The 26,569-nt window shown below is 39.1% G+C and overlaps 1 protein-coding gene across 1 annotated transcript in view; it reads left to right on the top strand.

Moving 5' to 3' along the window:
- Window positions 1-26,569, top strand: part of PTPRN2 (protein tyrosine phosphatase receptor type N2) — a 634,421-nt gene that overhangs the window by 568,252 nt on the left and 39,600 nt on the right. Inside the window, exons 15-17 of the mRNA XM_054274266.1 lie at window positions 3,579-3,726; window positions 11,212-11,285; window positions 19,475-19,552. Of these exons, the coding sequence (XP_054130241.1) occupies window positions 3,579-3,726; window positions 11,212-11,285; window positions 19,475-19,552 (300 nt within the window). The remainder of the gene's footprint in view (window positions 1-3,578; window positions 3,727-11,211; window positions 11,286-19,474; window positions 19,553-26,569) is intronic.

The raw sequence follows: 26,569 nt of genomic DNA, 5'->3' as shown, positions 1-26,569 counted from the left end.
TGCCTGTGTTCAGGCACATAAAATCTGTCTTAATATGTGCCACTGGCAGTGTCTCTTCAGCCCATTCATTGTCCCTGGGACAGCTTTTCATCCTCTTGCTGAAAGCTCCCCTTTTGCCTTACAACTGGCAGGTCTCACACAGGAATAATGGATTTTATAATGCATCCACTCTGTCCTCATTACATCAGGACATCCTCCTCATCCCCACAGCATGTTTGGCAGCAAGAATATCTCCTCTGTCTAAACAAGAGAAAGTAGGGACTGGGCTACCAATTGTCCTCACAGGTCAGGCCCTGTGGAAGGAAAACTAAGGTTAATGGAATTTAAGGTGCATCAGAAGACCTGTGCAAGCAGATGGTGTTTGTTTAAATAATAGCATATACTTGGGATTACAGGATTTGCCTTGTTGTGCCCATATTGGTGAGGCTAGACCTCTGCTTTTTTCAGCAGGCTTGAGGAGCATTGCAATAACAGTGGTGACAACCTCTATTTATTTTACCTGCTGCTCTGGGACAAGGACAATCATGTTCGTGTTTGACACTTTGGTAATGAATTTCTTTTGCACCAGGCAAACATTGCAGAATGTCTCATCAAAACATCCTAATTAAGGAGTGGATTTGAGTAGACATACAATCTCTAAAATATCAGAAGTTCCACTCAATTTAATGTACATCTAGCAGCTCCCAAGGGAATGTTTCAAAATCACTAAGCTTCTGTTTAGCAAAGTGGGGATGAGCGTTGGGGCTCTGAAGGACTGTAAATGAAAGATTACTTAACTCTGAGGGAATTGTCTGGCTCCTGAATGTTTTAAAGCAAGCTTCTTCCTCAGCAGCTTTTTAAAAAAGTGTGTAAAGCAGATGTCCATGTTGGGCAGAGCCTTCCATGGGTCCATTCAAATAGTCAAACACCTTGTCAAGGTCTGTCAGGAAGTGCTCTGTGAATCTCATCCATGTGATGTAGCAATTGAAACCACAATTGGTTGGTTAAAGTAAAGATTTGTGTGTGTTTCCATTTGAAAATTCATGTATCTTTACACTCAAGATTACCCGAAAAATGAAGGTAAAAGTAATAACTTTTAAAGAACATTGAGTTATTTGAAAGTTCATGTGCAATAAAAGCAGTCAATTTACCTTAACTGTAAACTTTACCTTAACTGTGACAGATTTGATGATTTAAAAAGGAAATTAAATTTCTTTTTAAAATACAATTCTTGAAATCATCAGAGACACAAGCTGGAGTCAACAGAAAGCTCCTTACTACATTCAGTTCTGCCTTAGGAATCAAATGTTCATGGCCCTTTTCCTTCCCTTTGTGGGTCTACCAGGATTTTGGAGAGATTCAGTGTTGGCAGATCTGTATATCTGCATAAAATGTCCCTGAAGTCTGTGGGACATTGGTGATGGGCATGTCAAAATGAATCAGATTATAAAACTGTGGTTTAAAATGGGAAGATGCTACAGGCTGGTCCTTGACTGCCTGATCTCTGCTGCATGCTAAACAGCTGCTCTGAAGCCAGCAGTCTTGGCTCTGTGGTATTGTAAGATTTTGCTATTTTTTCCCTTTGCCTCATAAAAATTCTTATATACCAGCAAGTCTCTGCTCTGGAGGAATTATTCTTCTTTTTTTTTTTCTTTTTCCCCTATGACTTCAGTATACATAGCCAGGCACAGAATTGCTGGGAGAAAAGAATAGGATCTTTAGCCTCCCTCCTTTGCCAGTAGCAACAGCCTTTTGACAAGGATAAATAAACTATTAGAGGATGGTTTCCTCCTGTTAACTTGCAAGTTAATGCTGGGAACGTGTTCCCAGACCCACACCCTGACACAAACCGGGGCCACGCCACTCTCCCAGCTCCACGTCTGTCAGGTCACAGCTCTGTCCACTGCAATGCTTCTTCCTTCATTATAGAGGAAAAGCAATCACACAGTAGGTGTTTTGATTGTATCTAGGCCACCACTATTTTTTACCTCCTTTAGAAACCTTTCTTCTAATGCAATATCTTTCTGTGTCCTTAAAGACATCCCTTCTGAAGCGTCGCTTCTTGAATTGGTTTTTCAGTACCAGGTTTGATTTACAAACCTCATGTAAAGACAGCGCCCGACAAACCCTGCACCAAACAAAGCTGTGTGTCAGGGGCTCTTTGTCATCAAAAAACTGTTCAAGCTGCAACAGGGAGCTGTATCCTGCCCTGCCAGCCAGGTGGGAAGCACAGTGGCACAACAGATTTGCAGAGCTCCTGTTTGGCAGAGGACAAGCTGCAAGCTTTTTACACCTTCTGTTAAACCTGTAGAGAGGGCACAAGGGCTTTTCTTCTTTAAAGCACATTTAGGAAGAACAATTCAACATCAGAAAGATTGGCAATGGAAAGGGTTTTCGAAGCAATTAAAGTCCTTTTTGTACTTTGCAGCGAATCCTTTCTGGGAGCTTTTTCTAGACAAGGTTTGCTATAGATTGGGCTGTATTAGTTCCAGCAATACCTGATGTTTGGGCAAGAAGCTTTGCTATTGACCCCACCCTGAGCCTGTCTCCTGAACAGTCCTTTTTAAATCTGTTTAGGAATGTTAATTTCAACCTACCTAGTACAGGCAATATGGAGTTTGATTTACAAATATGAACAGGGTGTAAAGTAAGATGTTTCTTGCTTGCTGTAGAAGATGTAAGGTAATGAGCCTGTATAAGCAGGCTTAAAGTATCAGGTGGTCACTATCTTAATTTTCATATTAAAGGGAAAGGAAGACTTCTGGGTTTCCCCGCTCCTCCTTCTTTCTGCTCTCCTCCCCTCACCTACTTGGATTATTTCTGATCCATAGGGTGAAGGAAAAGGGTTTTGGTTCACTTTTCTCAAATCTTTGGAGCTGAATTCCTATCCACTGCTGGAGCTCTAGCCAGAGGAAATCTGCAAAAGCTTAAGATCAGCACCAAGATACTTTGAGGCCCATAATCCTGCCACAGTTTTCTTTGGTGATGCTTTTCCCAATACTGTTAACTGAATGCAATGTACAATCCTTAACAACATATATTAATATTAATTAACAACACCTCCTCAGTTGAAGGCCCTCTCTGTGCCTGTTCATCTGCAAGATGAGTTTCTGATGACCCAATGCTTGGCCACAATAGTTCAGCCTGGCAGTTTTTTTATTCTTTTCAATATTTCTATCACTGTTGTGACATGCATATGTGCTTGAAAATTGGTTGTAAAATCCTTTGTTTTGACAGAAGTTGTTGTTTGTAGTAATTTTTGTTAATGGAATTTTGTTTCTTTTCCATTGCCTGATGAAAAAGACATTTGGGCTTATGTTTTCTAGGTACTGAAGAAGAAACTATTTTCTCCTAAAGCTCAGTGACTGGATGTTTCATAAATTTCCTCTCTGTTAGCACTGGTACATTTTATCATTCTCATTTTTTATAGCACAAATAAGCTTGAAGTCAACTCTCTATTAAGTAAATAAATGAACCTTAAAACTGAGCCAGTTTTTTTCCCCCAAAGCTCAGGATTCCCGTGCTTTGAGAAAGATCCTTTAAGCTTAGCTTTCAGCCTAGCTAAGCCATTGCTTAATGCAGTATTCTTTTCATTCCAGTCCTACATGGAAGATCACCTGAAGAACAAGAACCGTCTGGAGAAGGAGTGGGAAGCTCTGTGTGCTTACCAGGCTGAGCCCAACGAGAGCAGCGTGGCACAGCAGGAGGAGAACGTGCCGAAGAACCGCTCCCGCGCCGTGGTGCCATGTATGTACACTTCCCTTTGCATCTTGGCTTTTTGCTTCTGCATACACTCCCAAGTGTTCTTTGCACAGTGGTGTGAAAGCTGCAGAAGGCAGGTAAACAATGTGGAGTGGTTTCTGTGTGTACTGGAAGCTGTGGCTGCAACTATGGGCTGGGTGCATGTCCTGTTGTCTTATCAGACCCTGTTTATCTCCTTGTAATTTGCATATATGTTACAAAAATACACAACTGTGCCACTTAACACTGCTGCTGCAGCTGTGCTGCCTCACCAAATTCCATAGCCAGAGTGATTGTCAGTGCTGGAATATACTGTCTGCACAAGAATGGCATCTGTGGCTATTCAGTAGAAGTCTCTTCTTCTGACCAAGACAATTTGGTCTCTTGTCCATCCAGCAGTAACACCAGCAGTCTGTAGGCAGAGCCAGATAATCTGTTTATCAAATACTCAGCTGTACTGAAGGAGCCCCTTTAGGCTTCAGTGGATAAACTTGCTAACTGGCTTCTCTCTGCAAGGCTTCTCTAAACACACAAAAATAAAAATAATTATAAAAAAAGGAACTGATGTTTATATTCCCAGAATCTGCTCTTTCCTGTAAGCAGCCGCCTTTTGAGCTTGAAATAAAAGTAACATATTTTTGCTATGCAAACATACACATATATATATAATATATATTTCATAGATTACATTGGTAATGTATGGACACATATTTCATTAGGCAACCAATGAAACAAAAATGAAACTGAGAATATATGCACAGTCCACAGCAACCAAAATGCTCTCAATCAGCGTGCCCACAATCCAGCTGGATAGCTTGGCAAACATATATAGCTGGTTTAATTTTTAAGGTGCCCTGAAAACATTAATTTTCCCTAAAAGAGTCTTGAGTAAGTAGTATTCCTCCTTTAGGAATGGAGTAATGACAGGTAACACGTTAAGTAAATGTCATAGCCAGATTTAGAGTGAAGATTCTTTGGAAGGATATGGTAATTTAACTGAGCCCATCAGTCCCTGCATATTTGCTTCAGCAGGGTTTGTCTCTTTTGTTTATGTAGTGGCTCTTTCTGCAATACTTTTCCACTCAGGAGAGGATTACAGCAACTTAGCAGTATTAATTCTCCTGAGTAAATATGGTGCTGGTCAAAAGCCTTTTGGGGCAGCAGCAGCAGTTTGCTGACTTTCATGTGGCTTGGGATCAGGCTTGTGAAGAAGTTCTAAAGAAGTCATCATGAAAGTTGAAGTGGTGCAAGCCTCCTGTGCTCTTTTACATCCTGAAAAAAACCAGCACTTAACTGACATGATAAGCAGTGAAAATTTTCCATGAAAATATGTATTGATCCAAGTTAATCTTCCTGCTTAGAGTGTTCCATCAATATGGACTTACAGTCAGACCATCTTAAGATATTTCAAGTTCCTGCTCATAAATTCAGCTAGACTGGTTTTGGTTGCTGCCACAGAGACAGCATGGGAGCTATGGATGTTGCCAGAAATTGGTGCTGGTTATTTGACTGATGTAGAAACTCTGTCTTCATGATTCAATGAGCTGTAAGATAGAAACCTTCAGACTAGACTTTTCTACCTCCAAATCCAGACATATCATGGTTGTGACAGTGCTAAAGAGCAGAGGTTTTTAACTTAGGTGTCATAGAATCATTTGGGTTGGGAAAGACATCTGAGATCATCACTGAGTCATTAACCCAGCACTGCCAGGTCACCACCAAACCACATCCCTGAATACCACATGTATATGAGTCTTTTAAATACTCTCAGGGATGGTGACAGCTAGTCTGTCTCTTTTCATCATATTGTACCTCCTGGATGTGTGAGCCAGCCCTGACCAGGCTTTGTTTCTCTGCCATTGCTTCTTTCATGGCACATTGTTATGCCATTGAAGTGATTTGGTGAAGGTATTTGGACATGGACAGGGTGACTGTAATTTATCTGAAGTTTTAACTATAAGTGTTTTAGTACATTTAAAAGGGTAAAATGATAAATGTGCTTTGTTTCCTCAATGTGGAAACTTCTATTACAAATATTAGTGCCCTGGAAATTTTCCTTTTTGACTGAATTGCACAAAATTACCTGCCTTCTCTTTCTGAGGTTACTGTGCACTGGTAAACAACTGTCATATTATATATGTTTAAACTACTTACTACTTTGTTGATGAGTGGAAAGTATGGCATAGAGTTTAAACAATATTAAATTTTGATAAGGTGTTGGTTATTTTAGACTCTAAGATTAGACTGAGATGAGAGGGCCCAGTTTGCCCATTTTTTTAAACTGTGTTTAGACACAGTTTAGGCAAAAAATGCCATAGATTTGCTTCATAATGTATGAAGAAGCAAACCTGATATGCTTTTGATATTCTGCAGAGCTGTTATGTTATATTCAGTGGATTCTCACAAAGTAATGCCTTGTTAGTGTTTCCTCACCCCTTTTATATTCATAGTCACCTTGACAAGGTAGAACAAGATTGCCAATTCACATAGATTTCCTCTTAGAAAGGCTTCAAATAAGCTTTAATATCTTGTATTTGCTTTGTGTTTTTCTTTCTGAATCAATACAATATTATTTTTAGTGATTATATAACTGATCTAGTTATTATCGCTATTGTATCATAGTTTATCTTGTGCCTAACTTTTCTATTTTCTATGCAAACTTCTAAAATACTTGATAGCAGAACACCTTGACACTGCACTTAACTAATTACTAGTTTAAAAATGCTAACAATTCAAGTTACCTGGACCTTCTAGATTAACAAAGCTGTATCCTTTTATCCAATCAAGAAGCAGATTGCTATAATTTAGGACACATGGTGTTTATATTTAGTTCTATAATTTAGTGATGCCTATTTTGTTTATGAATACATGAGCAGATCCAAAAAAGCTTTCCAATTTTTTTTTCTCTTTTTGCATCACTGAAAAGTGAACCCATCTCAACAGAGTCAATACTGTATGTTTTTATTTATGTACACCATTAATATATACAGGTATTTTAAACATTTGGAAAACAACTTTTTGCTGTGAGCATCTATCAAAAGCTGTCCACCATATCCATGTGATGTGGTACATATTTAAGCAACCTGGTTATCTCTGTGCTTTGCCTTTCTTCTAAAGGAGAGCAAAGCATTTAGGGGCAGAACATGCACCCAGATCTGAGCCTTGTTTGCCTTAAGGGCACAGCCTGGGGTTGTGCACCAGAGATGGGAACACCTGAGCAGAGGTTTATGTGCCTTATCCATGCTATGAATGCGTGTGCAAATAGTGCTCTGAAATGAAGGAACTCGAGCAGTTCAGAGCAAAGGAAAGTTCCATTTTCTGCAGATCATCTATAAGCAAAATAATGATAATCAGCAGATTATGATTCTTCATAGTCTTTAGGCTGCACCACTTTCATTTCTCAGTAGTTCTTCACTTCCTTAATTGAGTGGAGTCCTGTGTAGTGCTTTGTATTTAAAAAACCCCAAAAATCAGTCTAAATCTAGAAGGAGGAAAATTATGATCCAGGCAGGATGTGCCAGGTTGATTGCTGTAAGATTTGCCTTATTCTGTGATTCCCAGATTGAGACAAGCCAAATTTGCCCATATTTCTTTCTTTTTCAACCTTATGTTTGTTGGTTCTGTTTCTTCAGAAGTATCTGATTAAAAGGAAGCAAAAGGCAGAGGGAGAATGTAAGTCTTATTGATCAATCTTATTTGATTGATTGATTACAAGCTTTCAATCTCCATCTAGCAACAAAAATAATCTTCATTAAATTGCAGGGCCACTGTGAGAGAAGTAAAAGACTGAGATGTCATACTACTGTAGTAATGGTCAATAATAATTAATAATAATTATTCAGATAATAATTCAGAGAGTAATGACATTTTGTGCTTGACTAAGTCATTTAAGCACAGGAATCCAGTGTTGTTTGAGATGCCCGAAGTACTCAAGGTACCCAGGCAGAGCTAGTAGGTGTAACACCAGCTCTGTGGGAGACTTGTGAGTCTCCTGTCTGCTAGCCCAAGTGTCCTAGAACTCCCAAATATCAGTAGAAACCTACATTGAGGCACTGAAACCATGTTTCTGGGCATGAGTCTGTGAGATTGTAGATCAGGATGCCTGAATTTAAGTGTCTCCATGTGAGCCAGGTGTCAAAGCCCCTGATAGAGCCAGTGAGGAGCCAGTCAGTGCAGGGACATCAGGAGAGATGTGCAATGGCCACAGCTGGTATTTGGTTCATAGTGAAATTAATAGCTTTGAGATGCCACTGTTTATCCTGTGTGAGTTTCAGATGCTGGTCTAATAGGGTAAAAGTCTTGGGGTCTTATGTCCTGTCTGTTCTCCTTGTGCAATGTCTCATCTACTCTACAGTTTCTCAAACAGTCCATGTTCTAGTTTAACACCCTAAATCAAGCTCCATTAAGCAATTCACATGAATATATCTATGTGTAGCCACCAAAACATAGCTTTTACGGTCTATAAATTGAGATTTATATACTGCAAATTCATGTGTGTCTGCTTATATCATGTGCTTGATGCTCTATTCTCTATATTTTATTATTTATATTGTACATGTATATAAAATCCAACATTGTGCTGTGTTTCTCTGAAGCTACAGGTTAATATTAACCTTTTTATTTAGGAAGCCTCCCTCTGCCACATGTATCCGTCTGTACATTTTGCTTTTCTTTCAGCTGTGGCTTGGCTGGAGCAATAGCAAATACAAAGCAGCTCAGCATTCAGCAGCAGCTATTGTAGATACTTAAAATGATGCTGTAGCTTGGCCAGATTGCAGTAGCTAGTAACAGCATTTGTTTGTCTTTTTTCTCACTTCCTTATTACCACCCCTCTCCTCTCCTATTTCTTCATTCATCTTTCCTTCTCGTTATTTAGATTGATCTTGTGTATCTTCCTTTTCTGACATACCTTCCTTCCTTGTATTTCCGGCATTTCCTTCTTCTCACCTAATCAATATGCAGTTTGCCAAAAAACAAAATGCTGTACATTCAGCATTTTCCCCATAGTTGCTCATTGTTAACATAACAATCTGGTGTCCACGGTATTCTTTTGGTTTCTTTTTTCTTTTCTTCTTCCCCTGCCTGTTTCAGAAGAGCTATTATGCCAGTTCCTAGAAGCTTTGAGGTGATAACAGGCATAGACAAGCACAATCTGTTCATTGTCAATATGAATGTTTGATGCTGCAACTGAAGCACACATGGGTGCAAACTCCTGATATATGCAGAAAAACATGTCCAACCTTTTTTGTACACTTCCTTTTTCTAAGAGCAAATACAAAGTCTCAACACCTTTTCACTAAGCCTTGACGTGTTTTGCCCTCTAATAAACCCTCCAAGACTGCAAGATAATGACATGGCACACTAAATCAGAGGGTCTGGATAAAACTCTGTGTTTAAAAAAAAAAAAAAAGAAAGATCTATAAGTTACTGATCTCACACCTGACTCTTATTGGAGAGTCACCCTGACATCTGTTTGCTAAGTACTGATGAATCACTGTCTGCTCTCTCTCCTTCATCCCTCTGAAAACATTTCACACGTTTCCTTTGGTGATTAGTTCAAACACTTTTGCTATTCAATGAACAGGGCTTATCCTGAGTGCTTGCTTAGCTTAAGGTATGTGAGACCACATTTACTGCATGTAACCTGTGTTCCTCCTGCAAAGCCAGAAGGTTTCAGAGCTGCAATTCTTCAAGCACTCTGTGACATTGCTCGTTGCAAAGCCTCCTATAAAAAATATCAGGTAGCCCAAGATCTCAGGTGTCAAAAGTCCATATTGATGTTTTGGATTTTTCTGTGCAGTGGTGCCAAAGCGGGGTGGAATGAGTAATGTTCATGAGCGTGTTCCCTTTCTTCTCTTCTTCATCCTCAAACCTGAGCAGGGAAAGTAAGTTTATGTGAATAGTAAAGATTATCTCTTCAGTTATTTGACATGACTTGTCCATCACTAATCTTATTCCAGGAGAAGATTGCTGACACTGTTGGGTGAGATTGAGTGACTATAAACAACACTCTTACAAACATCCCTTTGTCTTGCTCATCTACTGAACTGCCATAGCATTGCTGTTAAATAAGCATAAGCAGAGCCCAAATTCTCTGTCTCTACCTTCCTGTATGGTGCTTAGAATGTTTGATAATTCACTTATTATTCCTCATGATGAAAATAATGATTGGTACTTAACAGCCAACTTGGAATCCTGGTGTTGAGTGGTGTCTCAGGCCACCAGACAATGTGCTCTTACTTTGTCTATTTGAAAAATCAGTGGAAAGATCCTCAGTCCTCTCAAAACATCATTGTCTGTGTCCAGCTGTAGAGGGTTAGAAAGGGCAGTTCCACAACCTGTTTCTACCATATACTGTGCAGGGTAGGTTTCCTGAGGAGTATAAATTGAGCTGGTTATATATCAGGTACAAGCTGTTTGGGATTCATATGTAGACTTAGACATCTCTAAAATTATCTCAGCTGGGTCTGGGCTTTTTTTCTTTAGTCAGTGGAAAGAAATGGCATTTCTTGAACACAATTTGGCCTGTTTGTGACAGCTAAATCAGGATGAAATGATTCATCACATAGAAACATTTCTTTTCTCATAACAGAAAGCGAGTCTGGATGATGGGAAGAGATGCAGATATCTGCATTGTCTCTGCCTGAGTACAGACAAATAAAACCCATCCATTATATGTGTTCTGATGTAGAAATAATTTTTTAAAAAAGACTAAAAAGATTGGAGTTTGGGGTGTACCAGCTTGAAATATAATTGAGCTAGCACCAGTAAAATTACAAGTTAAAAAGTGATAAAATAATTGTGATGGTTGGCAAACAGCAGGAGTGAGTCTCCTATGTCCAGAACTGCTGTTTTCTTTACTGGTATCAGACGTGTAAGATGTCTGTGTGTGCTCCAGTTGTACTTTAAGTGAAATTGTTGGCATTTTGTCTCTCCCATGATCATCTCCAAGTCAGATTGTCTCCCCACATCACTAGTGGAACACCACACAGCACTGGTCTTTGACCAGGACAGATTGATTTACTGTCCAGCTCTCAGCTGTACTTCCATGTCCCTGCTGCTCATATTTTAGAGAAGCCAGGTGGACAAAGTCCCATCAGCTTCCCTCTTCCATGACCCTGCAAGCACAGGAATGTTTGTTATAGTACTGGGGGGTCATAGTGATTTTAGTGGTTTGCCTAGTTTAAATCTTAAACTTCCTGAACAGAAGAGATTCTCTTTTTTCTTAGAGGTTGTAGCACATCATAGTGCATCTCATGAAGACAGATTTTATGATACTGAGCCTCTGGAATATCCCACTGTTTCATGCCTGAGTCAGGCTGTGGTGCTGTGGCTGTATCAACCCTATGGCTAAGTTGGGAGTCAGAAGGAAATATCCTTTCTGCTATCTTTCTGTCTTGGAAAGCACATTAATGTGACTCTGAATTGTCTAATATAAAATGGGTAGAACACTGGTATAGAAACTTTCTTCTCTTGTTTTGTCCTTTGCAGATGACCATTCCAGGATATGTCTGAAGGGTGAAAGTAGCCACGACAATTCAGATTACATCAACGCCAGTCCCATTGTAAGTATGGTAACCTATGAGAAGTATTTCAAATAGCTGATCCTTGTCATTCCTTGTTGTCAAAATAGGGTCACTCCAGGGACCTCACTGTTAATCTCAGGTTGTGAGCACCTCACAATGCTGGTGCTTCAGCCTGTCCTTTAAATTGAAGAGAAATGTATATGCATGCAATAACCTTGATGTTTATTTACTAAGAAAAAGTCACTAGATAACCCTCATTCCACCTTGTAATACTGTCAGTTTTCTGTACTTGATATTAGATTTTATTAATTTACAGATTATAAAATTCAATGCTTTATTTTACTAGAGCTTTTCCTTCTCCTGAGAGGAAAAAATAGCTTGTTCTTTTTTGCATTGTCCTGCCAGCTACAGTAGGAGGAATGGTTTCTGTAGGCATGGAGGGCTGAGTTCCACAGACTTCTGAGCTTCTTCTGCATTAGGAAGTGACATTTCCTCTTGCCTTTCTTATTCTGTTGACCTAGTGAAGCACAGTCAGGTGGTTCTGTAGCTCTCCTTGTTCTTCCATGAGCTTTCTGTTTGGAAAGCAAGAAGAGGATCCCCTAGCCCCTGTACATTCATTCCAACTGCAAAGTAGGTCAGTCCAGTTTTTGGGTCCAGATATTCCAGTGTTGCCCAGCTGCCATTTCCCATGACTGTGTGAGCTGAATGTGAATCCTTTTCTTGTCCATGAAAGGTGATAGGGAGAAAAGGTCTCTATTTGCAGACACTGAAGAGGTACAGTAATTCCAGTGGCATTGCCCTGTCATAGCATCTCAGTGGAAGTGTCAGGATATCCAAGTGAAGGGGGGAAAAGGCACTGTGTCCTTGACCTTGTGGGACTGCTGGTATGGCAGTCACTTTTTCTCACAGTTCTTATTCACATTAATTAGCCACCAAAAAGTTATTATAGGGCAACTGTGAGAAAGAGCTTAGGATGGAGAGTAAGATCTCACTGCAGTGGGCTGTATTTGCCATTACTGGCTCATTTTCCTGGGGAGTATCACTCCCCCAGTTAAATGACTTTGTGTGGGCAAGGCAGCTGACAATTTGCAACAGCATGAAATTACAGGCTGCTTCCTTCCAATGTTGTTGACAATACTTTTTTCTTTAAAAAAAAACCCAACAGCTACATAAAAAGTGCTCCCTGATCTTTGTTTCAGCAGAGTTCAAAGCTTCATTTCTTTCAACACATAAAAGCACTTTATTCAAAGAGTAAAAAAAACACACAGAAGCCAAAAAACACCTTTGGGATATTTTTGTCTTTGGCTTAGGTTAGAGGGGAAACCAAAGCACCTGCATGTTGAGGGATTGCCAGTTCCATTTCAGAGGACAAGGGTAGATAGGCACAGATTGGAGCTTTTAGGCTGTTTTTAGGTGTGTCTCTGGCTAGACCAAGCTCTGTTGGGCAGCAGGATCTGGGGATCACAGTAGGTCATGTTCCAAGGAATATCCATCCTGCTTGTAAAATCGCACACAGAGGTCCAGCTCCAGGGCCTCAGTGCTCTGCCTGTGCCTTCAGGACCCAGCTGGTGAGTTATGTTTGGTCAAGCCTTCATCTGATAGTAGAAACTGAGAGGTTTTGTGGGAAGGACAGGAGTGGGAGGTGATAACTGGAAGTGAGATATTGTATTCTTGTAGGAGCTTGGTTGTAACTCACATGGCAATAACGTGGTAGCAAAGTGGAATTACAGCATCTAGACGGTGCTAAGGCGGGTTCAGTGTTGACAGCAGTACAACTGCTGGGTTTTTACTGAAAAACTGGGCTTCTGCAACCTGCCCAAAAGTCTGTGTAGACACAGTTTAACTATTTTAGTGCACAATTTCAGCTGGAGAGGGGGGTAAATTCTTGCATGTGTGTATGTGTCTGTTGCAATTGTAGTTTTGGATTATAGTGTAACTGTTTCTTTAATAACACTGAAGAGTAAAGCATTAGATTAAGTAGTGTTGTAAGTGAAGAAACAGGACTAGGATATCCCACTGACAAAACTGGGAAGAGGTTTGCTTTATCAAGATTCCCAAGGCTCATGCAAGCACAGGGTCCCTGCTCCCACAGCTTTACCTCTTGTGTTTTTGCAAAGGGTTGTAATCTTGCCTTTCCATACAGCTGTTAATAAGGGTCCTTCTGCAGGGTTAGAACCATATTTATTTTTTTGTTGTTTTCCCAGACTCAAGAGTTCTGTTCAATACAACAAGTCACACTGATGAACCAAAAATTCTTATGGCTGTCTTTGTATCTCTTACAGAAATACATCTATGCCCAGAAATAAGTGGGTTCACAAGTGTTTCATTAGATTGGGATTAGTGCCCAGTAACTTGCATAGCCAAGAAAAACTGCCAAGAAAAAATTTCAAGTTCCTCTTCTTTCTGGTGGGATAGAGACCTTAGAGTGAGGAGAGAGTGCCACAGCTGACATTTGTGTAGACCTGCTATTCCAAGGAAAGAGATGCTCCAGTTAGTTACATGAGTGCGCCCCACTAAGCCAGTAGTCATTTTGCTGTTTTGGAAGCAATAGGTCAAAATGTGTTTCCTGGAGGTGATACAATGGAGGGCTGTTAGGAGGAAATCCCTGCTTTGCAAGCCCATGGTCTGGAAGGATTCACTGCAAACTGCTGAATCTTGAGCCAAATTAAATATCTTCAGATTAGTGTAAACATATTTGTTAATCTGGTGTAGTTTTTGTATAATGAGGTTGAATATAGAAGTGGCAGAGATATTCACTCGCTGATCTCCCCACTTCAAATGCCCACTGCAATATTGAATTGGGCACTTGAGTCTGCAATATTTACTGTGTTTATACAGCTAGTGAAGCCTAAGTTGGACATTTGTGCTGTTTCTGCTGCTGTTTACTCGAGATCTTTCCTGGTAGCAGGCACACATTTAGTGAGTGTCCATGAGAACACACAGTGGATGTGGAGTATCAGTACAACTGCTTTCACTGACTCTTGCAAAAATCCTACCATTTCTTTCCTTCAGACTCTTTCAACTTAAATAACCTCACTAAATATCCTGTCAATGCAGTGATGCTCCTGGTGCATTTGCTCCTTGCAGAGCCTGGGTGAGGAGTGAGCAGTGTTGTGAGATGGGCATTGATAGCACAGGATCAGTACAGGATGAACTGATTGCAAGAGGCTTTTTCCTCCCTGTGTGTGGGAGCTGTCTGGTGCAGGAAGAGTGGAAAATAAAATAATTCTCTTTGAGCTTCAGAGAGGGAGGCTGCCAGTCCCATACATGTTGCTGGGTATCTCCAGCTTCTGGGTCAGTGGTCCAGTCTCCAGCTGGGGCTCACTCAACCTTCACTGAAGTCTAAATGAGTGCAGCAGCACACCGTAAAAAAATCCCCGTGCTAGACAATGAGCTGGCCACCTGCCCACATGTTTCTTCCTTTGAAAAAATGCTGCCCCCCCTCAATACCTCAATACTTCACAGTAGGATGTGAAAACTGGGGTTATATTGGTGGCCCCACTGCAGCTGGGTGAAGAGAATCAGGAAAGACTTAGTCCTAATTCTTCCCATATGTCTTTTATTTAGCTGTAGCATGAGGCCAGGCAAAATGAGTCCTTGGGATAAATTTGCAGGGTAAAAGTGAGGTAGAAATCTGTTTCCCTCCTCTCTGAAATAACATAAAGTACTATGATAATAACTCTGGTATCGGCAGCTGAATGAAAGGCTTGCAATTACAGTACAAGGAGACCCTGACTGTGCAGAATAAAACTGTGATAATTACTTCTGTCATATTTGTACTTAGTCCTCATTAAATTTCAGGAAAATCATCCAGTAGTAAATAATGTGCAATCTTTGCTTTTAAATCAGAGGTCATGAAAGTAAATGGGAAATTCTGTTTTTCCTCATAGGGTGTCTGAGAGGGAAAAAAATCCCATCAACTACATTTAAAAACTCAGTTTGCTTATTATTGAAGACACCAGACTGAGGAATGTCATTAGCATGACAGTTTGTTCAAATACAGCGTACAAATTTCATCAGCAAGAATAGACTCTGAAATTCATAATGGCATAGGCAACCAGATTTGCTTCTTTCATTCCATTAGGGGCTTAAAAGGAAGGATTTAAAAAATTGTTTTAAATTTTAATTCAAACATGAAGATGAGGACTAGTCTACCTTTTTAATTTTAATGCTGAGGTGAATGATTACAAAGTTCATCTGCATTTGCTGGATATGCTTTCTTTTGCAAAAACAAATACACTTCTTCTTTAAGGACTGTCTATATTTTGTGTAATAACTATATGCATGGAAGTAGATTTTCTTGGTGTTGTAAACACATCAAGTCTGGAAACCACACAGAAGCTTGAATCCATACAAATTTTTAAGGTTTTAATCAGATTTCAACTTCCTTTCTGTTATATTTGGTCTACACTGGATTTCATTTTGATCTCATGATTCAGGAATATTTCAGATGGACTCAGAGGTTTTAAGTGAAGGTAAATATGGTAAATATGGTGAGACTGAGATTACATCTCACCCAGCATCCTTCTCTGTGGAAAGTAAAGATCTGACAAGCTGAAAGGGAAGGTAAAGGGAAGGAATTCATCAGTATTATCATTTACATGAAATTTCAAAATGGCCATTGATGCCTATTGGCACTTTTACTTCAGTTTTCAGTTTTACAAGACTGCTTAACAAGAATCTACATGTACCACTCTCAAGGATTTATTTCTACAATGTATTGATTTTTCTGTATTTCATCAGCATTATCAGTGAAATCGTGCAGCAGCACAATCTCTATCACAAACTCAACAAAACTCAGCATTCTTCAGGGAATTCTTGCAAAGTCTTAGAATAAGACAGCTGGATAATAGAACTCTTGAGGGAAAAAACAGCTTTTATTCTGCAGTAAAGCAAAGGTAGAATCCTTGTCTGATGTTAACAAGATGCAACCAGTTGTGATAATGTTCTTCATATACTTTCCTACTTTAGGGTACTATAAGTCAGCTTATACTACAAAACCCTGTAGGAAAACAAAAGTTGTGCCACTAAAGTTTTCTCTAGTTTTTCTTTTCCAAGAAGAAATCTCAGTGCTCCTCATTTTTCTTTTCTTTTGCTTTTGATACTGGTAGTGATGGAAATCAGTACAATCAATTGCATGGCCCATTATAGAAATCCTTGACCCCTAATATAAAATCATTAAATAATAGATTGAAACATTATCACCAGACTTGCCTTTGCTGTGCTGCAGCAGAAAATGAGAATTCCACCATAGTAGAACAGCTGCAATAATTGTAGGTTTTTCTTTCCAACAATGGCTGTTCGATCCCATTCTGATGTAAGCCTTGTGAACTTGGTGCTTTGATGGGGAAATAGAGGGAAAAATCATGTTCTTTTTGAACAATTACTATTAGGGTGATTTCTGAAGGTTGTTCTGATGTAAAATGTTAGCAAACAATCAATTTTTGTTTTAATACTTGATTGTATGGAGTCTGGAGTTCTCCATTCTTCTCTGGAGAATACATTTTCTATTTTATTTTCATGAAGTGAGAAATCTGAGGGATCCTTGAAAGAAGATAATGACTACTGACATTAAAAAAAAAGTCTTTTACTAGATCCTTGATTAGTTAGTTTAAAACCCATTACTGACTTTATTTCTTTATTCAAACTTCTGTTAACTTTGATAGATTAAGATGCCCTTGGTGGTCTTGCTGACCTTGAGAGAATAGAAAAGAACAAAGCAAAAACATTCAAGAACTGTCCCTTGCCATCACCTACTCATATTAAATTGAATGTGACCAGACTAGGGATTTTTCACACTTTTCTTGAAATACATGGTCTTTTAAACAGTGCATGTAATACAAAATTGATGAAACCAGGAATTTCATTTAATTAGTTTAAACTTTGTTCTTATTTTCGTTCAGTTAAAGATCATTTAATAGTGTGATAGCATTTTCTGCCATTTTCCATTTGCTCCAAGCAAGAAGAGTTTCTGCTCATAATTGTTTTTTGTGCAACACAATGTGCTTGGAATGTAATAATTGTAATTGTCTTTTGAATTATTATTAAACTGCTGATATACTTCACCACTCTGTGCTTATGGTAATGTTTGCCACGTTCCAACTGCACCTTTGTGACAGAGGCTGATTAATGCTGAAATGCCAAGATTGGCCTGTTCCTGATTTATCAGCTGAATGTTGAGATGTATTTCCTCCATGACAGCACTATTTGCATCATCCTTGATTTCTTCAGCCTTTGTTTTCTGGCATGTCTACATTTGAAAAAAAAAAATCATTTAGAAGAATTCAAAGTGAATTATATTTTTTCTAAAGTTTGGTGTATTTACTGTTGGTTACATTTCCAAGCACAGCTTTTCCTTGTGGAGAAATGACATCATTTTTGAGTGGATGCAGCCCACAAAAATTTCCACTGAGAGTAGCACATCCTCCTTGGTGTAGGTCAGTTTTTCTAAGTTAAGATTTTTAGTTCCAGCATAGGAAATCATTTCACCACAAATTTAAATCTTGTAGATCTTTGGGATTAAAAAAAAAAAAAAAACCAAAAAAAACCAACAACACCAAAACAAGAAATCATTTCAACTGTAATGGAGAATAAAGAAACCTCTGCTTTTAAGCTTGACTTTGCTTGATCACATTTGCTGTTGTTTTCAGCTGCGTTCAGTTCAGTGTCTCAATTCTTACAAAACAAAACAAAGCAAAACAAAACCAAAAGAAAGTTGCTCCTTTTGATATGTTTCCTAAGGGCTTTTTTGTTAATACTGTTTTTTGAAGAAAGCTAGTTTTCCTTGGTCTCAAAATACCCACAACAGTATATGTCCTGCTATCAGAATTGCTTTTTTCAAAAGGCAAAGAAAGCAAGGTTGAAATTTCTTGTGAGCAATTGCTTGTTGGGAAGATTTACTGGCTGATAAGAGAAGCATCCCAATGAAACTTGGAATAAAATGATGCTCTTATAGACATCCTGGTCAAGTTTTTTGTGTAACTATGGGTGGTGAATCAGAAGTAAGCTTTTAGTCTAAATTGATTCAGTGACTTTTACCTGTGTTGTGTTGTCATGGAGAATTTTAATATGAAGTCCAGCTTAATTATACATCAGAAAATTAGAAACATAAAAGTGTTCTCTTCCTTTTTGCAACATTCATCATATTGTTGTTCTGTTAGAATAACTTACATCTGTTCTTTTATGGTTCTTCCTTCTTTTATGTTGCACATAATTATGAGGTGCCTTTTTTACGCTGACATGTACCATCACTGAAGATTTTGATAGGCTATGAATAAATTCAGGAGATGCCTGTTAATGCAAATGTGACTCACATTCATTCTTATTCAGATCTTTACTTATAGGATAGAACTGTGTATTGAGACAAATTCTGCCTTCAGCTACATGGGTATAAGTTAACTCACAGACTTCAGTGTCACCGAGTCACACCCACACATCTCAGAGCTGAAATGGGTCTCTTTTCTTTATGTTCAAAGTTTTGTCCTGCCCAGTTCAGGGTTAGAATGAGTTTGTTTGGTTTTTAATCCTATCAGCAGATCTTCTTTTTCAGCAGAATGGGTCCTAAGATTTAGAACCAAGAAAACCACCCATCATTTCGAAAACATTCATTGTAACACACTAATCCTATTTACTCCTGATGGCTTTGTTTCTTAGATTCTTTATTTTTTCTGCTCAGTGAATTTTCTGCTCCTTGAATTAAACGTAATAATTAAGGTCTTTAAGCAGAACTTCCTCCATTGAGGCCAAATCCATGCATTTAGATAAATCAGCTAACCAGAAAAAGCCAGAAACCGAATTTGTTCCCCATTTTTGCTGGTTTTTAGTTACATGTGCCCTTGACTGGCATGGTGGAAATGGAGAACATATTTAGATGTGTGGAGCATTCTTAACATTCAGTGTAGAAAAATGTTTCAAAAGGCTCCTAGGTTGCTATGAAACCACAAGTACTGATCTCAAATAAATGCCTTTGTCAGCCACCATAAATGATCTTTCTCTGCATGTTGAGGACATGGGACATTGCTCATCACCTCTGGTGTCATCAGTCTTTTGGGGGAAAATTCTCTGAGCTTACAAATAGAAATAAAACACTTTGCTTGCCAATAAAGGGTGGAGGGACATGGCAGTCCTTCAGGAAGTCCCTTGTTCTGCCCTCAAATACTTTCTGTCTCTAAAATTGCAAGGGATTTCCTTTAAATAAATCCAGTCTGTGTTCTTCTTCCTTATTCCAGATGGACCATGACCCCCGAAACCCTGCATATATTGCCACCCAGGGCCCTCTCCCTGCTACTGTTGCTGACTTCTGGCAGGTAAGTTAAAGATTTTTTTGAAAACTGAATTTATGTCACAAGTTTTCCTGTGCTTCTTGAAATGTAACTTGTGTAAAAGTATGTTGGGCTTGAGTCACTGCAGGTGGAATAACCTCAATTCAAATGCCTTTTTAAAGCCTAGTACATGGATATTCAAGACATTTATATGTAATACAAGCCCTGCTAAGGAATGGTTTATCGGAGAATTATACTGAGAACCTCTGGGCAAAATATTCATATCTTAGTGCCTGGTCTCTGTAACTAAATTACCGCCAAGGATTCAGTGATTTTCAGAATTTCTGAAGAGTGTAGCTAGAATTCATTGTCATTCTCCAGATCAGAAAGGACCTGACACCAAGTGCCATGAATTTTCCATTGAAATCTATTCCACATATGTTCCAGTTCTCCAATATGCTTCAATCCTTATGCATTTCCCCTGCCACAGGCAGTTAGGACCCAGCTGCATAAATTTAAGTAAGGGCAGAATTCTTTGCAGGATTGGGGCTAAATGGAGCAGTTCTTGAGGCACAATTAGGATTTTACTTTACATGCAGGTGTTTCAGTGCTGGTGCAGCTCTCAGGGTTGGACCAACACATATTGCCAGGGTAGATGTGTGTGATGGTGTGATGGATACGAGTGTTAGATATTCCTTTGGAAGTACAGAACTGTGTCTGAAAGTTTACAGAAGCTGCCTGGGGAGGAGGCCAGCTGGGGCTTATTATCAACATGAACATATGCTTTTATTTTTTGTTTTGCATTATGAATTTAGAAGTTTTTGTTCTGAAGATAAGAGACTGTCTGTGTGACAATTTCAGAAGTGTCATTGTATTTTAGGAGCTTGCATCTGTTGAAATCAGCTCTTCATCTGCATCACTTGACCTATCCTTAGAAATTATTAACTGATCCCTATTGAAGACTCTTTTCATGTCACGATTTTTCTGATGAGTAATCAGGACATTGTCAAAAAAGTTGTTGAATTTTGGGTGCGTGGATATTAAAGTGCTCAGTCCAAGATATTTTGGGACTGTTTTCTAGAAGGGCAGAGCAAATGTTTTCTTCTTGAAGTCAGGTGAGCTTTTGGTCTGGCTTAAATTTTCAAGGAGCTTGTGATTTTTGTCCTCATTGTTTGGTAATTAGCTAGAATTGAGAAGACTGATCTTTTTTGCTTGGCACTTGGGTTCATTCTAGCAGGCATAATACTTGAAAATGTATTTGTTTAGTTACATATGCAAAATCAAATAGTATGTTAGCTATTCTTTAATTACATTTTATGATTTTTATGGCACAGGTTTTTAATTATTTGGTTTTTTCATATTTGTACGTCTACATTGTGTGTACTTTGACCGGAAAATTCCCCTTTACACATTGAAGAATATATGTTCTCATTTTTAAATATGGCATTTAAGAAGCCCACTTTGAGTAAGGCTTGCAGAAATCAGAATTAATTCAAGCATTGAAGCATAGTATGAAGGATATCTTTTGTTCTTCTCCCACATCAGTTTGAAGTTAGGCACCCTGTTTGCATGGTCACGGAGACTACAATTTTGTTTCTTTGTTCTCTGGTGCAATCTTCTTCATTCTACTTCATACTTAAAAAATCTCTTTCTTTACTTTCTTTCCTCATGCTATGTTGTGTGGAAGAGTCTTCACTTTCCTTCTGCTCTTTTTGCTATTTCTCTTCCAGTGTTCCATCAGTGGAAGTTCACTCCAGCTCCCCACCAGATTTGCTGTAAACATCTCCTCAAAAGATGTTTGGGAGCCATGGTTCAACTTTGGTTTGAGAGTGGCTGTGTGCATTTCTGGTGTGATGGTCTTTTACTATTTCTTCTGTTAGGTTCCATAGAAAAGGTGTTTTTTGACGTTTGTTTTGATGATGTCTGTCACTTCAACATAGCAATCTACCTGTGCCAGTGTCCTGGTTTGGTCCATGACCCACTTTTCTTAAACTTCCTGCTGATCACAATTCAATGTGCCAGTTCTTGTCCCAAACCTTTTACACAGCCCAGGGTATCAACCAGATATAATAAACAGTCCAAGAGAGATGAGCTCCTTGCCGAACACTGCATCCATGACCACAGAAATGAAGATCCAGTGTACAAGTAGAAAGTCATGGCTTGAAGGTTTTGCAGTTTATGCCCAGTTGCAGGAGAAAAGTTAATTTCTATTTTCACCTAATTGTGCCTATTTTAATGTAAAGCATAGGAAATCTAAACTTGCTATGGAAAATAATCTTAACTGCTGTCAGGGCACAATCAGTTGATATTTACTTGAGTACAGTTTTCTGTAGTTTATGGTGCTTCCATGATGCTGCCACCAGGGATTGTTTAATGATTCAATTATTCATCCCTGATACATCTTCTCAGTGGTTCTCCTCCCTCTCCCTCCTCCACTTAATGCCAGCTGTTGCAGAGTTGCATTGCTGTTTTTTCCCTTTTTGTGCTCAGTGAAGCAGTTTTCTGACTGATAGTGAAAAGAGCGACTGACTCCAGAGAGATCTGGGACTGTTCTGCTGTTCCTTGTCTAAATGCACAATGTCATGCTTTAGCAAGTCCATCAGAAACTTTTGGAGCTTGACATCACCTTCATGGCAATATTTACTGGATGTATTGCTTCCTATTTTTGCAGAGATTTGGCTGCTGAGATTCCCAACAGTCAGAGTGCACAGTGGGCATCAGCCACTGCGTTGTGTCTTGGCCAAGGGTTGCCCCAGCAAGAACCTGTTGTAATTGTTTCCTCTCCTGAAGGCTTTTCAAGCTGACTTCTAGAAAACTCTTCTCTACAGAGCATTTGTTTTACTTGCAAATGTAAGGCAACTTTCTTGGCATTCACAAGACAGCTGATATCCACAATGAAATCCAAACTGCTTCTGATCTCTGCTGATTGTCTGCATTTCATGCCCTTATTCCAGATATAGTTTCTAAACCAGCTTTCTCTTAGGCTTTAATTATATTCTCCCACCAGTCAGTGAGTACCTCTACAGTAGGAAGAAGTCTGCCCTGCTATGAATGGATTTGTGGAATGTCACAATACTTTGTAGGTTTTACCAAACAGATAATTTAGTTTTGGGCAATCTTTTTTTCTAGTTTTACTGGCAGGCCCCTCTAAAACCTGTTATGTTGATCCAGTGCCCAGTATTTTAGTGCAAGTGCTGTTAGACACTTAGCAAACAAATTCCCATTTACTGTATTCAAGTTGCCCAGATCCAAGCAAAGATCATGGTTTGCTCAGTGCCTTTGCTTTCTCAAACTAGGCAGAGCTTTTTCATACAACATTGATGGTGCTTGGTCCAGGCTCATGTAGTTCAGCATTCTTAGTACAGGCAAGGTTTTAAGCTGCACCAAGAGAAATATAGGTTGGATATTAGGAAAAAGTTTTTACAGAAAGGATGATAAATTACTGGAATGGTTTGCCCAGAGATGTGGTGGAGTCACCATCCCTGGGTGTGTTTATAAAAAGCCTGGATGTGGCATTCAATGCTATGGTTTAGTTGAGGTGTTAGGGCTAGGTTGGACTTGATGATCTTTAAGGTCTCTTCCAACCAGTGATTCTGTGAATTCTGTGTGATCCAAACCTACTACCACTATGGGATTGAGAGGCACCAGCTCCACTGATCTCACTCGTGACCACTTCTTGGAAGATAAGTCTTTTTGGTTAGGGTGGAGAAGAACAGGTATCATTCTTCAGTACCATTTAACTTGAGCCACTAGAGTTGGCCATCAGTCTCAAAATTTTCTGTAAAACTTTCTATTAATTTTGGTTTCCAAGCTGACCTGAGAGATCATCTTGAGAGAAGTTTTTCTTTCAAAGGCACAGTGTTTGAGCTGGAGATGGTCCAAATGCCTGGATATTGGTTATTTTCAAATGGTGTTTGAATTTGTATGTGTTGTAAGAAAAATAATGATAAAAAGGCAATAGTCTTTTACTGACTCTTCTAATGGCAAAAAACCTCCACAGTTATCTGTGTCCCTCTGGTTTACTTCTCCAGCTCCTTAGATTCTTGGCATAGCTTCTCTAAGTCAGCAAGTGCCAAGTTAGTTCCAACTTTCCTGGCTTACCTATTTCTTTGAAAACTTTCTAGCCTGCAGGAGTTGTGTTGTCAGTCATCTCATTGATCTGTTTTGCCACGGGGCTTCTTAATCTGTCTGGATGCTCTGTGTTTGTGGTTCAAGCAGAGATTTCATCTCTACCCGCTTGTCATCTCTTGGACCACTCTGGAAATTTTCCAGCCACTACTTTAATTAATTTTGAAAAGCCTCCAGCTGATTTAAGTCTTCTTTTAATTTTATCTGGTCTTGTTTTCATCTTTTACCAATTACTATTTCTGAGAAATACATCCTTCATTGATTCTATTCTTGTTCAGTGGGAATTCCACCTCACAATTCCCTTTCTCAAAAACTGGAAGACTGTCCTCACATGGTATTAATCCATTTTTACCTGAGCGGTTAAACAATTTGTCAGGTCTGTGGGTTGTTTTCTTCTCAGCTGGAAAGAAAATTCATCCTCAGGACAGGGTTTTGCTTTGATAGAGTTCCATTTTATTTACAAAGAAAGAACTGAGTTTTATTTCCTTGAACAAAGGCAGAATCAAATAACAGTCAATAACTTCTATTTTCCAAACCTCATTCACCCAGTGTTTTACCTCCAACCTCTCTTTCAGCTTTTCTTCTACCAGGATCACAATGCTAGTTTGTTGAGCTGTGCTGGTGGTTTCTTTATTCCTTTTACACATTTATGCTGCTTATCAGGATTAATCATCTTGCCTTGATTAATGCTCTCTCTCTGCATTAAGCATATCAGTTTCTAGAGAAACTCACGGGTCCATATGCTTCATGTTTCTCTTGTTTTTGATGATAACTTCTGTAATTTCAGTTATCAGGCTTCATAAAAGAGTTTGCTTGTTTCTTACATTTATCTTGAATGAAAGGTGATGATTTTGTCCAGCAGCTTCAGTGAGATTTCACTCAGCTCTTTCACATAGCACTATTAAAATTCAACATCTCTTTGAACATAATTCAAAAGAAAGAGGATGTGGAACATTTCTGATCTATAACAAGTTTTCGCAGCAGGAGTTCCATGTTGTGAATAATTCTGGAGGCATAAAATTTTATTATTTTCAGTATGTGCTGGGTTATAATTCCACAAAATATTTGACATGGAGTACATGTCTTAACTTGCAAAGTATTCTAAGAAGCAAGGGATGATAATATGCAAGAAACTATTTCTAAGAGTCAGGATACTTAGAACCAACTGTCCTTTCACTGAAAAATTGTTCTTAATTATTCTGGTTTTATAAATTGCATGCCTGCTAAGGTTCATCATCTCCAAATGGACATTTCTGTAGGAGGCCATAAATTTTCCCTCTGAAAAATACCATGTCTTTCTTTCATAAATCTACCCACGTTTGCCCTTCTTTCCCCTCCTTTTTGGAGGGAAGTACTTTTTAATGTTTTTTTTTATTTTACCACATTAAGTGAAATAGGGGGAGGGAACAAGCACTTCCTACCATGCTTTATTTGCCTTGGAAAATGAAATAATATGTGATATATATACTTCTGTAAGCATTTCTTGTGCTCCTGTGATGTCCTCCCTCCATAAAGAACATAATTAATCTGAACATTATCTGAACATTAGAGAAGTTGTGCAGAAGAGGTAGAGAAATAGGATTTTCCTCATTTTGCAAATGCTGGGTAAGGTACAGTGCATTAAAGTCACCTGGTGACCTAAGTCATGAGAGTAAGTTAAATACAGTCCACATTTGTAGTGGACACACTCGTAGTTTAGACCAGAAAACCCCATGGGTTTTGCCTGAACAGATCTGTAGCTCAGGCTAAGTAGATCCCCCAATGCCTCTGTCTGGCAATGGTGACAGAGCTGACACCACTCATGAGCAGCACCAAGTCAGACAGGAGGTGGAAGGCAGACTTCAAGTGCTGCCCCTTTGTGGCTGGGGTGCTCCTCTAGGAAGCAAGGAAAAGCTTCATCATCCTCCACATTCTGAGTCAAACCCATGCTTTTCTTTACCTCATCTTGCCTCCACTACTTGTCAGTACATGAAATAGTCTCAAAACTGGAAATCCTCTTCAGCTTTCTTGTTAATGCTGCCTGTCTCTTGCTGACAAACAGAGAGAGACCTCACTGGAGGGGAGGTTTGCACTGTTGTGGCTGTAGTGACTGGGGAAACCTCATCTCTGTTCCCTTGATTATTTTTTACTTTTATTGCCAGACTGTTAAATGTAAAGTGCAGAAGGGGTCCCAGGAGTAAAGTCCGTAGCCCTAATATGAGCCAGGCAGTTCAACTGCCATTTGCTTTTTGTTGCCCCAGTCCTGCATTTCTTAATCCAAAACTATTTTTACTTTTCTCTACCCCTGTTCAGGAGTAAGTTATCAGCATCAGTCAGAAGAACTGACTGTTGGTTTCCTCCCAGATCACAATGGCATATTAAGAATTGATTCCTGAATCACAGTCTTGAGGACATGATAAATCTTTGCATGTCTAATCACCAACATTTTCTTCTCTCTTCCAGTTTTGGAATTCAGCAAAAGAAATACAGAATACTGTCAGTTGACTGTGTCCTCTGTAAAAAGGATCAGTAATCAGTAGTCTCCAAGGGCAAATCCCAGTAGCAGGAGACCATGTCCCCATAGCTGAATGAGTCTTCCAGCAAAATCAGTGTTCCAAGGCCATGGGCTGAGTAGGAACAACTGTACCAAACCTTTGTCTGCTCTAAATGCTGGTTTCTGTGCTCCCAGTTCAGCACGTTTTTGAGTGCTGAAATTAATTTACAAACTAAATTATTCGTCTGCTTTTTGTTCTGTGCAGGCACTGTGCTTTCAAGCAGTTGTGATTCCCAAGTTTTATTTTCTTTGCCTGGAATGGGACTTCCTGCATGTCTAATCAGTTCTCACCTTCAGAAAGAAGAGCAGATAAAAACCAACAGAAAGCAATTCAATGTGTAAAATATGCATATTTTAATTTAATAAAGGAAAAACAGCAAGGGAGACATAGGCACAGAACA

This window comes from Melozone crissalis, unplaced genomic scaffold, assembly GCF_028551555.1.
Source record: "Melozone crissalis strain CALT ecotype California unplaced genomic scaffold, PUWL_Pcris_2 ptg000016l_1, whole genome shotgun sequence".
NCBI classification, from domain to species: Eukaryota; Metazoa; Chordata; class Aves; order Passeriformes; family Passerellidae; genus Melozone; species Melozone crissalis.
The sequence above is the reverse complement of the archived record's forward strand: the minus strand, read 5'-3'. Positions and strand labels throughout refer to the sequence as shown.